The 13,070-nt window shown below is 41.8% G+C and overlaps 1 protein-coding gene across 4 annotated transcripts in view; it reads left to right on the forward strand.

Moving 5' to 3' along the window:
• tet3 (tet methylcytosine dioxygenase 3) overlaps window positions 1-12,026 on the forward strand; it is a 43,131-nt gene extending 31,105 nt beyond the window's left edge. For all 4 annotated transcript variants that reach the window (XM_077521210.1, XM_077521211.1, XM_077521212.1 and 1 more), the window contains 7 exons: window positions 2,382-2,475; window positions 3,397-3,605; window positions 5,028-5,178; window positions 5,264-5,353; window positions 6,424-6,561; window positions 6,651-6,993; window positions 7,508-12,026. In XM_077521210.1, the coding sequence (XP_077377336.1) occupies window positions 2,382-2,475; window positions 3,397-3,605; window positions 5,028-5,178; window positions 5,264-5,353; window positions 6,424-6,561; window positions 6,651-6,993; window positions 7,508-9,216 (2,734 nt within the window). In that variant the 3' untranslated portion in view covers window positions 9,217-12,026. The remainder of the gene's footprint in view (window positions 1-2,381; window positions 2,476-3,396; window positions 3,606-5,027; window positions 5,179-5,263; window positions 5,354-6,423; window positions 6,562-6,650; window positions 6,994-7,507) is intronic.
• The last annotated feature ends 1,044 nt before the right edge of the window (window positions 12,027-13,070 follow it).

A 13,070-nucleotide genomic window follows, 5' to 3' on the forward strand; every position in this document is an offset into this window, starting at 1 on the left:
ATAATAATATACTGGCATATTACAAATAAATTGGTTTATATACTGTAGCATTTTTCTAAATATGCAAAAGCACAAATAAATTATTTGTAACATATTTAGGACGAAACACAATTTCTCGTCATAACATTATGTGGCCCTTGCGTCCTTCTGATTTCCTGTATGTGGCCCTCAAATGAAAAAGTTTGGACACCCCTGACATAAGATATTGTTCACAATTTAATAAGAACCAGGAGGGATGTTCTTTACAAATACTGAATTGTTCAGTTTCCATTTTTATTTGTATTCATTCATGATTTAGTCTTGTGCTGCTGCATATATGCATTTCGGTATTTGCCAATTCACCTATTTGCAGTTTGTTTTGGGAAGCTTTCCTCCATTATTAGTGGAAAAACCTGCCTATTGACGTTTTTATATAAGGTGGCAACAAAAATTTGTAATCTCATGTCTATCGATAGTATCAAGCAGCACTATCTGCCTTGTCGGTTGCGGTGGAATGTAGCTAACTAGCTAGCGTCAACACAGCGATGGCTGAACCAACTTAATAGATAAAAAAGGTCTGCACTTTACCATCAGCACTTCAATGTCCATCGAGTATTATTTCTCCATTGTGATGTTTGTACATCAAATAAAGTGAAATCTTTGGTTCTCCAGAAAACGCTGTTTTATTACTACTACTATTATAACTACTTCCTTAACTTCCCCTGTAGCTCGCGAGAGCCAGAGTGTATACTTCACGGACAATAGTAAATCCCATACATCACATCCATCACTTGAGCGTTTGCACACATACGCAGAAGCTGGATGGCAAAATCTGGAGCGTTGTTAGTGGTCTGTGTATTCATTATGGGAGAGTCACAGATGGGTAGCAAAAAAAAAAAAAAAAAAAATGACACGTGTTTCGGCACCCGTGTCGTATTGCTCCAGTACCAGCCATTTTGCCCAATTTTTCGTCATTCATCAATACTGGAAGAAAGAAAAACTCTCTGTCACCAATTCCCAACCAAAATATTTTGGATTCAAGTTCCAACAGTTGGTTGCATAAGTTACAGCATAAATGCTTCCTGGTTCCTGTCAAACTGGAGTCTGCGGACGTCTGTTAACAGTCGCGCGTCTCGAGCTCGCTGCCAAACTGGTTGCTGTTCGACAGCAATCCTGTTTTTCCTAACCATTAACTATCATTTACGTGTCTTGTGCGTCGGCTGAATCTGGGTGGAAGGATTATTTCATAACTTTTGAAACAAAATCTGACAGCGTTCTGTGACTCGAGTTCTGGTCCGGTGTTGGACGAGAGGAAAATAGTCCGGGAAGCTGGCTGTGGTCACGGAAATAAAGCGTTTTTCTTCTAAAAACAATTTGTGTTCAAAAGAGTGATACATTTGCATCACAATACTCCTTTTCTGAAAAAAGTCAGACTCCATTACCGCCAGGCACTACTTTTCTGTTCGTTCGTGTCACTGCGCGTCGCCCTGTAGACGGCTAATTGACGCACTGCAGCCAGCTGATCCTTCCGCCTTCGAAAAGACAAACAACTTGTACCGGAAATATACAAGTAATACACACTAAAAACAAAAACAAAAACAAAAAAAAACCTAATACTAATACTGAAACTAACAAACTAAACTAAAACTAAGCATTTTTTTAAAGAACTAAACTAATAAAAACTAACAGAACCACCCTGAAAACTAATAAAAACTAACTCAAATGGAAAAATTCCAAAACTATAATAACCCTACTGCCATATTACAAATAAATTGTCTTATTTACTGTAACATTTTTCTAAATATGCTAAATCACAAATAAATTATTTGTACAATTTTTTTGGACTAAACACAATTTCTCTTCATAACATTATGTGGCCCTTGCGTCCTTCTGATTTTCTGTATGTGGCCCTTAAATGAAAAAGTTTGGACACCCCCGATATATACAGTATTAATAACAGCGAAGCCTGAGGTGTGTCAGAAAAGCAATTTTAAATCCAACTTCTAAGTTTTCCTCAGAACTGTCGGATGTTCCGGGTGAACATTCTCGTTGTTCCGGTGAAGCAAGCACGAGTTGTCCTGCCACAGCTCTCACCTCTTCCCGCGAACTGAACAAACAAAGCAAATGTTGCCGGATCTCTTTGTCGGATGCGCATGTTGATCGTTGATTGTTGTTGATGTTGAAGGGGAAAACTTGTCGTTTGGTTTCAGGTTGAAATTATATATCTTATGTAACACCAGTTCTGGAAATTTTCTTTGTCACGCTTTTTTTGTAAATCGTTTGTTTAACTAACTAATTAGTGTGTTTAACTGCGAGTCGGAGAAGCCAGTCTGGCAAGAATACAGTTTAGAATTAGATTCAGAATTAAAAAAAAAACTAATATGTCAATCTGTCATGCGCAGGTATGGAGAGAAAGGAGAGGCCGTCCGGATTGAAAAAGTGGTGTACACAGGCCGAGAGGGAAAAAGCTCGCGAGGGTGTCCAATCGCCAAATGGGTAAGTCACTTCAAACCCTCTTTGACGTATTGTAATCAGTTGTTTCCAAACTACTTTCCCTTATGACCGGACTGGAAAATGTAATATCTCGTACCTCGCTTTTACATGTATCTTTTTGTTTTGTTTGGTGAGTGGCAAATGTAGATTGTTTGCCAAAATAGAGTTCAATAAAGTTTCAAATTGACATGATGCTGGTATCAATATCCCAATAGTGCAGTGCTTCTCAAATAGTGGGGCGGGCCCCCCCCAGGGGGCGCTAGGCTCCATCAAGGGGGGCGCGTTTGACCTCGGGGAACATGCTTTTTTTATTTAATTTTTTTAATTTAGATTTTTTTTACTGTCCGAGAATAAAGTGCAATTGCACCTCCACTACATTAGGGGGCAGTGGCGCTCTCATTGTTGGCAGAGTGTGCGCAGGGAGCGTTCGCTCGGTGGTGTAGGGGTTTTGTTTGCACTGAGCATGCGCGCTTCGCACACAGCAAAAAAAAAATAATAATAAAAAAAAAATAAAAAAATCAGCACAAATTATTTCAGATTTTAGTTTTGCGGGTTAAAGTTTTTTTTGTTTGTTTTTTGTTTTTGTATTGTGCTCCCGAGTTAATGCTGGTGATCAGTTTGAATGCATTATTATTTATTGATTTTATGTAATTTTATTTTTATGTATCATATGGTTTGACATGGTCAGCCAAAAAATGTTTGTAGTTTAATTAAGGATTTAATTTTATTCTTGAATTTCAGATGCATGACAGAAAATAATTGAGAAGCACTGCAATAGTGTAACGCAAATCGGACAGGTCAAAATGCAAGCAACTTTGGAAGTCACTTTTTTTTCAAAAGACTGACATCGTCACATGACGATAATCTCAAAGTTGCAGACAGTAAAAAAACAAAAACAAAACGATCGACTCCAAATGCCGCCAGGTGATCCGTCGTGGGAGCGAGAAAGAAAAGCTGTTGTGTCTGGTGCGTCATCGGGCGGGCCACCATTGTGCCAACGCGGTCATCATCATCCTCATCATGGCGTGGGAAGGCGTCCCGAGGTCGATGGCTGACACGCTGTACCGGGAGATCAGCGACACGCTCACCAAATTTGGCAACCCCACCAGCAGACGCTGCGGCCTCAACGATGAGTGAGTAGCCGCAGGATTGGATTTGACAAAGTTCCTTTGAGTTTGCAGTTGCAGAAACGCTCGTCTGTTTTTGTACTATAGTCTGAAAATGTATTAAAGATGATTTGTTCATGCAACCGCCAGTACTGCCCAAGATTCTGTCTGTGGCTACCAATACCTCTCGATTTATTGCCCTTTTATCATTAACATTTTGACATACAGTAGTTACATAGTAAACAGTCAAGATGGACACTCAATTTGGTAAATTGGCACAATTTGCCAATTGAGTACTGTGCAACCCCAAGTTATGAATGTTTATAAATCAAGTTAATGTTTACCATTGAAATGAATGGAAATGCAATTAATCTGTTCCGGCCTCACACATAAGGTATACTTGCATTTTTTTTTTTAAACCAGTGTATGGTGAAAATGAAAAAATATAAATAATAAGTAATATATAATAAGTTAAAACACAAAAGAAGTAAAACATTTTCTTAAAAAGAAAAATACATTTCTTTGTATACATTTGTACATACACAAGGTAAAATCAAATTTTAGCAATAACAGCATTTTTGTTCTACCAGTAAACAATTTATCTGGTCCCAGCCCTTATTCCTTGTCTAAATGTACCAATTAAATTCTGAAACCCCGTTTCAGATTATAGTAAATAATTTAGATTAAAAAAACAAAACAAAAAAAAACATGATTATTACATGTATTTATTGCTTATTAAGTTTAACTAATGAAGGCAAAGGGGAGGAGGTCTACAGTTCCTCCTAAGCTTTTTTTTTTTTTTTACTTGTTTTTTTTGTCCACCTGTTTCTTTTCTAATCCAGTGATTGATTTTGGCATACAGATACAGAGAAACTTGTCTTTTTCTGTTAAAAAAAAAGATAAATCACATTGTCATTTAAAAGATATCTTTGCTACACATTTCTTTGGATCATTTGTGTATTTTTTTTTTCATTGCCTCGCTCATACTAATAACCAGCAAGCTCTCTCATTTGTCAGTCTAATAAAGAGCTAAACAACATTTTGACAAGATACAATGCTGAGACCTTGCCGACATAAAGCGCATCATAACATTCCCTTTTGCCGTTTCTCTTTTGTTAGGAGCCAATCTGACTGTTTAGCGCATTGTTTACTTCTTTTCTTTTTTTTTTTTTAAATCAAAAGTGTGTCAACATGGGATCTAACTTCCTACCATCATCCTCAAAGTTGCTTAGTGCCAATAAAAATGATACAGACCCCCTTAGACCACGGCAAAGATACCATTCAACTAGTTTTAAGTCGATGTTTCATCAGAAGAGTTATGATTGAAAATATTTTTATGAAGGTTGAAAGTTCCTTCGTGCCACTTTAACACATGCTGAAAATGACCACGTCTATCTCGATGTAACGTGAATGAATTCTGAAGATGTGTTCACTTGTCTCCCCCTGCAGTCGAACATGTGCATGTCAAGGCAAGGACGCTGACACTTGTGGCGCTTCCTTTTCCTTTGGCTGCTCTTGGAGCATGTACTTTAATGGTTGTAAATATGCCCGAAGCAAAACCCCGCGCAAGTTCCGGCTGCAAGGAGCGAGCCCTGAAGAGGTACATCAGAAATTGATGACTCGACAGTTATACGAGCATGTCATGCATAACTGGTCTTTCTATGGTTTGTTTTTTCCCCCACCAGGAAGACAAACTCAGGGATCAATTCCAGAATCTGGCCACCGAGGTGGCGCCATTGTACAAGAAGCTGGCGCCTCAGGCCTACAGTAACCAGGTTGGTTGTGGAATCAGAATACTGCCAATACTCCAAACCTCGGAACCTCGGTTTGAATCTCTGAAAACATTTTTGTGTGACTGAAAAAATGTTTTGAATCTCCAAAAATATTTTTTGAATGTCTGAAAAATCACTGAAAAAGCTTAAAAAAAATTATAATAAAAAAAAAAAGCCCATGAAAAGACAGACATTTTTTAAAGTATGACTTTAGAGTGTTTCACCCACAAATTTTCAGAGGTTCAAAATGGTCACCAGCCAAGTTTCAAAAATGGCATTTTGGCATTGTTCTCCTGAGGCATTTATTTGTTTCCCATTTTTGAAACCTGTAAACTCTGAACGTTCTCAAAACGTTGAAAAAATATTTCCAAACCTGAAAAGTGGGTTTGAATCTCCAAAACGCATATTAAATCATTCAAAAAGACAACCTTTTTTTCCCCTAATTTAATTTTACAGTGTTTCACCCACAAATTTTCAGAGGTTCAAAACGGCCACAAGCCAAGTTTCAAAAATGGCATATTGGCATCGTTCTCCTGAGGCATTCATTTGTTTCCCATTTTTAAAACCTGTAAATTGTGATCATTTCTCTGCATTTTTTTAAAAAAAAATGTCTGTCTTTTCTTAGCCTTTTTTTTTTTTTTTTTTTTTTTTTTTAAACCTTTTTCAGTGATTTTTCAGTCATTCAAAAAATATTTTTGGAGATTCAAAACAATTTTTTGGAGATTCGAAACATTTTTTTCAGTCATACAAAAACGTTTTCGGAGATTCAAACCGAAGTTTCGAGGCTTCGAGTATTGGCAGGATTCTGATTCCATAGTTGGTTCACAGATACCAAACTACTGAAATGACAAACATGTACTCAACAACGTGCATCAACTTTCAGCGTCACAATCCTGACATTTTAAAAAAATTAAATGCCTTGGCAGGCAATTTTGAAAGAGATCTGTTGTACAAATTCTGTAGGATATTTGGAGATGCTTCATCAGACTCCATCCTTCTTGATGACATTGTGATGGAATAGTAAAAAAAAAAAAAAAAAACAAAAAAAAAAAGCTCTCTGCTCTCTCTGCCAGTGTCAGTCAGAAACGAAGGCTTCCGACTGCAGGCTCGGTTTGAAGGCAGGTAGACCGTTTGCTGGAGTTACTGCTTGTCTGGACTTCTGCGCTCACGCCCATAAGGACCAGCACAACCTGTACAACGGTTGCACGGTGGTACGTATGCGCTTCAATCTCCTGGAACCGGTTTAGAAATCGATATAATTGTGACTTAAGATGGCTTCAATTTCTTCCCGGCTTTTCAGGTGTGCACTCTGACCAAGGAGGACAACCGCACGGTGGGGGAGGTCCCTCAAGATGAACAGCTCCACGTCTTGCCTCTCTACAAACTCTCCACCACTGACGAATTTGGCAGCGAGGAGGGCCTGCAACTCAAGATGAAGACGGGAGCCGTTCAGGTGCTTCAGGCGTTCCGCCGAGAAGTACGCAAGTTGCCCGAACCGGCCAAGTCGTGTCGCCAGCGCCGCCTGGATGCCAAGAAGGCGGCATCGGAGAAGAAGAAGAGCAAACTCCAGCAGCAGGCGGCGGAAACGCCAGAAAAGACGCAAGTATGCTTCAACGAGTCTCCTCAGCACCAAGGCAATAAAGGTTCGTCTTTGTTTGACGTCACAACTGCATTGTGAGTCATGATCAGAGGTGGGCGGGTCAGTGAATTTTGCCAGTCCGTCATTTGTCATTGGTTAGGACCAGTGTTTCCTTCATCTTCGACTTTTTCTCGGCCGTTGTCTTCTTCTGTCTTTTGACGGCCGGAAAACAACTTTTTGGTAGTGTTGGTCTGTGTAATACTTCTTCTTCATCTTCTCTCTTCCTCCTTCTTCTTTCTTTCTTCTTTGTTCTTCCTTCTTCTTCTTCTTCTTCTTCTTCTTCCTCTTCTTCCTCCATTCTCCCTCTGATGTGTCAGTAGTCAGCCAGCAAAATGGCCGCCGTCAGTGACTGTCTTTTTTTTTTTTTTTGTCTCCGCTCGTCATTCTTCAGCAAAACTAGCATCCGTTAGCGCTGACGGAATGCCCACCTCTGGTAATGATGTTGTTCCAGGTTTGTTTTTAACGTGCTTCAAGTCTTCTTTGTAACTTTTTTCTTCTTCTTTTTTCGATACATCCAGCAATGATAAAACAAGAAGTTAATCCCAACATTAAAAAGGAGCCTTTCAACGGATCAATGGACGGACGCTCTTTGCAAGCAGCGGATGCAATCAAGTCCATGTGCGCACATCCTGCCTACTATGCAAGGGGAGGCCTCCCCACAACTGGCCAACCCTCTGCAGGAGACCCGGTCAACGGCTACAACCACAATGTGCCGGCATCGCACTACGGCTTCTACAACTACGCCTCCAATGCACTTTTCGCACCCAAGATGAGGACCTACGAGGGTCGCAACAGCCCTTTGTCCAAAGCGGGCAGGATGGCCTTCCAGGTCGACCAAAAGCCCGACGTTCACAACCTTCAGGCTCGACTCGCCCATTCCTATCTCGAGCAACCCAACCCAGTCCAGTCGTCAGACTATAACCAGCCACGCCCTCCTTCTGTCTCCTCTGAGTCCTCCAATAGAGGCACTCCAGTCATCAAGCAGGAACCAATGGAGATGCCGGTCTGCGAGGACACAATGGCGAGTCAAGCCGGCGCCGCCTCCCGACCTCCGAGCTGGCCGGGAAATCGCTTCAACGGAAGTGTTGTCCCTCCAAACTGGGATCGTCACGATCCAAAACGCCGGCCTGAAGACGCCTTTCCCAAGCAAGAGAAGCAGACCTTCCACCAGCCGCCCTCCCCTTTCCCGCAACCGTGGGCATCTCTCCCGGGCTCAAACACCCGCATGGCGGCCTCGCCGGTCGCCCACGCGTCCCCGTCCTGCTCTCCTCATTTAGGCGTCCTGCACCAAGGATCTCCGCGTCCATCCACGCCACAACCAGGCCTCACTCACCCGTTCTTACCTCCTCATATTGGCAACTCTCCATCCCCCTCACATACACCGCAGCCCGCCGCTCCCAGGCCGTGGGCCAGCCCCGCCCCGAGTCCCGAGCCAAACTCTTGGGCGATGGGGCACGGCGCGTACAGCCCCGCTTTGAAGCACAGCAATCCCGCCGCCGGCGCCTACCCGGACAAGATGTGGTCCAAAACCGGGGAAAGTCGCTGCTCCACTCCCCTCGGGGTTCAAGAGAAAGCCTGGAAGTCTCTGGGAGGCTCGGCGGCCGGCAGCACGCCGTCGCCGGCCCCCGAGGGACGCCTCTTCCCCGACGCCCTGCAGCAGTCGGATCAGGCTTGCTGGGACCCCGGCCGAGCCGAGAGCGACGGCAAGGAAGACGACGACGACGACGACGACGACGGGGTGTGGTCTGACAGCGAGCACAATTTCCTGGACCCCAACATCGGGGGCGTAGCGGTAGCGCCCGCTCACGGCTCCATCCTCATCGAGTGCGCCCGGCGGGAACTCCACGCGACCACTCCGCTCAAAAAGCCCGACCGCTCCCACCCGTCTCGCATCTCCCTGGTCTTCTATCAGCACAAAAACCTCCAGCAGCCCATGCATGGCTTGGCGCTGTGGGAGGCCAAAATGAAGATGCTGGCCGAGCAGGCGCTGCAGCGGCAGCAGCAGGCCGCCCTCCTGGGCCTCTCCCAGGATGAGATCAAGGCGCTCGGCAAGAAGCGCAAGTGGGGGGCCACGGCGGCGGGGGCCGCGCCGGGCGCCGGACAATCGAAAGACGGGCGGGAGGGGCCGGCGACGCGCATCGCTCCCACTTTCCACACCACCTCGGTGGTGAACGTGTCCCCCTACGCCTTCACGCACCTCACGGGGCCGTACAGCCGCTTCGTGTGACGTCGGCCGCCGCGTGAGCCACGGCGGAGCCGGACGGGAGGAACGAGCACGGCGAATGTCCCGTGCAATGTCACACTGTCCGCCATCTCGCCATCTTCCCCCTCTGCGGTCCACACTCACAAGTGGGCAGGGACACTTTTATTGCTTGTTTTTTTACCTCATGTCAGGCAGCGTTTGAGCTTTCAACATGTTGCCTGTGGTGCTCTGCTTCTCTCTTCCCTGGAGAGGAACTCCATTGCTTTTATTTCTTGTTTATAGAATTTGAATGATTCTAAATATTGCTATTATTATCAATATTATAATGGTTGCAATTGTTACTGTTATTGTTGTTATTACAGGTATTATAATGAAGAATTGTTTTTGTTTTTTTAATCATGGTTGTTTTCAATAATGTTATTATTAATTATGTGATTGTTTTGTTCAGAATATTTTGAAGCCAGTCTGAATCTGTCAGACGTTTGCTTTTATCATGTTTGGGAAAACTATTCTCTCTGTTCTTTGTCAATCTTCCAGCTGTATTACAAGGAGGAGCCATTATCGAAGCTTGTTAATACAAATTATCATGAAAAAAAAAGTTTCAGTTTCACACTGAGCTCCTAATAATTGGGACAAATATGTTTAGGATTGGCATTTTAACTTCTAATCGTAGGACTGTTTTTCTTCACACTATTGACACGGTTTTGCTCTTGTGAAATGAAATGGCTAAAACCGTTTTGCAAAAAAAAAAAAAAAAGTGCATTTTCCCTTTTGGCACATGCTTCTCTTGACATTCCTTAATGTGCTCCTCCTTCCTATTCTACACCCCAGCAGCTTTTTGACTGGTGCTCAACTTCCAGCTCGGATGGATTTTCATTCCACTACTGTCCATCATGACGCTTGGTGCTGTACTTGGGTGCTCTAACTGAAATCGAGGTCATGTACACCACAACAAGTGTGCTTTTTTTTTTTTTTTTTTTTTGCCGCTTATCTTATCTCAGCTAAGTCCACCTGATCCCAGATCTGCAATTCCTCGACTAACTTCCCCCCCCAGTAAGGAGTGAACACTTTGAAGTGTCGACTCTAGAGGGCAGACTTGACCGCCTTTTGAAACACCTTCGACTGAGTTCCATTCAGAAGCCAGTTTGGCCTTCTTCCCCTTTGCTGCATGAACCCTCCACCTCCGCTGATATTTGACCCATTCGAGCTCCAATGTGAAAACTTCTGGAGCAAACTTGGGTTCAAACGTCATATTTGATGGGGGTAGGTCAGTGATCCATCCATACACTTTGGTGCTCTCCTTCTACACTTGATTTCCTGCCAAGGCCCGTCGTCTCGTCTGCGTGGTGCTGTCATCTTCGAGCAGAGCGCGACGGGTCCTTCGGCAGGCGCCTCGTGAACGTAGATTGTTTGCTTTAGGAGGTTTTGCTAAAGCGCTGCGTCTCCTGGGAGTCGCTACCGAACGCATCGAGTCAATCAATCTCTCACTTTGTTACGTCACAAATTGTGTAAAAGAGCCAAAGAGTGAGACACGTTGGATGGCGTCTCTCCAGTCGCATATTTTTGACTTCTTGGCCGTCAAACGTACATTCGAGAGGGGGTGAAAGTTAAACGAGTGAATATTTCCCTTTTGGCTCCCGGTTGCTGACACTTTTCACCCGTGAAAAAAAGATCTCGTTGGTTTCCAGCTGTGTACTTTGTGCTGTCGAGATGCTGGTCACAATCACAACTTGCTACTGAGGGCAGAGAATCGTGCATGTTACCTTTGCGTGCTCAAGATCTCCACAATCACTTGACCCTTTGTTTACGTTTGTTTATTTATTAATGGCGATAATACTGATTGTCTTTGGGTTCTTTTTATCTTTGTTTCATTTTTATATAGCTAATACAAATTGTACATAGAGAAGAACAGATTTATAAAGCACTTTTAAACTTGATTTTAATGACAAAAAAAGAAAGACGATTATTGACAACTTGAAGGTTATTTTTTTTGTTTTGTTTTTATTTTCTGAAGAGAAATACAAATGTAAATAGTCAAATATTTAGGTAAAACTATTTAACTGGTGAGGATAGTATGTGAATCCTAAAAGTGTAGGGGGGTATTTTGACAACAGTACACTTGTTCCCTGTGTTTTGTGTGTACATGTATGCTTAGTAACAATTTGTTCTTCTCTCACAAGTACTGTAACTGTTTCCTAAGTCAGCATGTACAAAATTACTTGTCAAACAAAAGTTAAAACATCCAATTTATATTACAAAACTGGAGAACAGCAAGTTTTTTGTTTTTTTTTTGTTTTTTTTTTGCAAACCTGAAACCTGCAAAACAACAGTGTGATCGATCACAAGTCACTTAGAATGCCATAAAAATTAAAAATTGCTTTTCCCCTGACCCCACTACTGCTAAAGCTGACTTGTATGCAATTGTTCATTTTTTCCCCCCAGAATCAAAACAAAAAGCAGCTGGTGTTTAAACTAGCAAAGGAGAACAAGCCTTAATTAGTGAGTTTTAGAGTTGCTGGTAGGTGAACTTTTTTTTTTTTTTACCTTAAACAACACTGAGGCTGTTTTTTTTTTTCTTACTTTGTTTTAGTCTTTACATTCAAGCTCAGTTACATATAAGTAACTGATGGAGATATGAAAGTATTCTCAACTCTTGGCAAGGAAGCATAATCCAAGAGGAGGATTTTAGGAAACGCACACTGCTGTCTGCAGATGCAAGCTGAAACGTTGCTTGTTTAATTTAATTCTACCTGTTATTATTATTATTATTATTATTATCTAATATAGTTATCAAATATGCAGTCTGCAGAATAGCTGTGTGAAAAAAAACAAAATTGTTTGCTTTTAATAATTCCCATATACAGCTGGTCTGTGATTTACTTTGAGAAGAAACAAATAATAATGTTTACCCACGTTACTTCTCAACCATATGAATAGCCCACATCACATACTTGCATATACAAACGGCACATATAGTGTGCATTTTGAAATAATTTAAACTTTTGGTTAAGCTCTGGGAATCGGTGCTATAACACAAAACCTTCAAGTCACTGTGCAAACTGTTATTTGGTTCACCACAGGTGTTTTTTTGTGTGTTTTTTTTGTTTTTTTCCCCTGAGATTTTTTTTTTTAATCATGATTCAACATTTGATTGAAGGGTTTTCAGAAGCTCAAACTGCCCTGGTGCTCAAGTGTTTCTGCACAACCTTTTTGTAGCCTCAACTGTAATGAGGAGAAGTGATATAGGAAATGATAGACATCATCGCATGGGGGCGCTCGACTTGTATTACTCATTCCATACTGTACTTGAATTCAGCGTGTATTATGTGGAGACTGTTATCTGGGGGGTTTTATGTTTGGTACAACACATTGGAAACAAGCCTTTAAGGGTGTTGCTGTAATTGTTCCAGTGAAGAGTGCTACGATGTTTGAACAAGAGGAAGATAAAAATGTGTACTGCCTCCTTTTATCTCCTTAATTGGAATTGTTTGTGTATTTTGTCTTTTGTGAACACACACACGCACATAGTTAGAAGTTTGCATCACACTGTGCATGGCCTACTTTTACACCTAATTTAATGAAACTCAAAATTTGGGAAAAGCAACCAAGTCACACATACGCACACACACCAAAAAATAAATAAAAAAATTCTACTCACATAACTGGCAGCTACATTCCTTTTTAGGTTTTTCAATTGTTCTTGTTTTATTTTCCATGTTAAGGATGCAGTATGTAAAAAGTGGTTTTGTTCTCTCTTTGTAGCTGTGTATGGTGTATTATGTGAATAAATAGCATATTTGGTAAAAAAAAAAAAAAAAAACATATTGTTTTATGTTGCGCTAAAAATAAAAAAAAATGGAGTGATAAACCTTTGTCGA

This window comes from Festucalex cinctus, chromosome 5 (assembly GCF_051991245.1).
Source record: "Festucalex cinctus isolate MCC-2025b chromosome 5, RoL_Fcin_1.0, whole genome shotgun sequence".
In the NCBI taxonomy this organism is placed as follows: domain Eukaryota; kingdom Metazoa; phylum Chordata; class Actinopteri; order Syngnathiformes; family Syngnathidae; genus Festucalex; species Festucalex cinctus.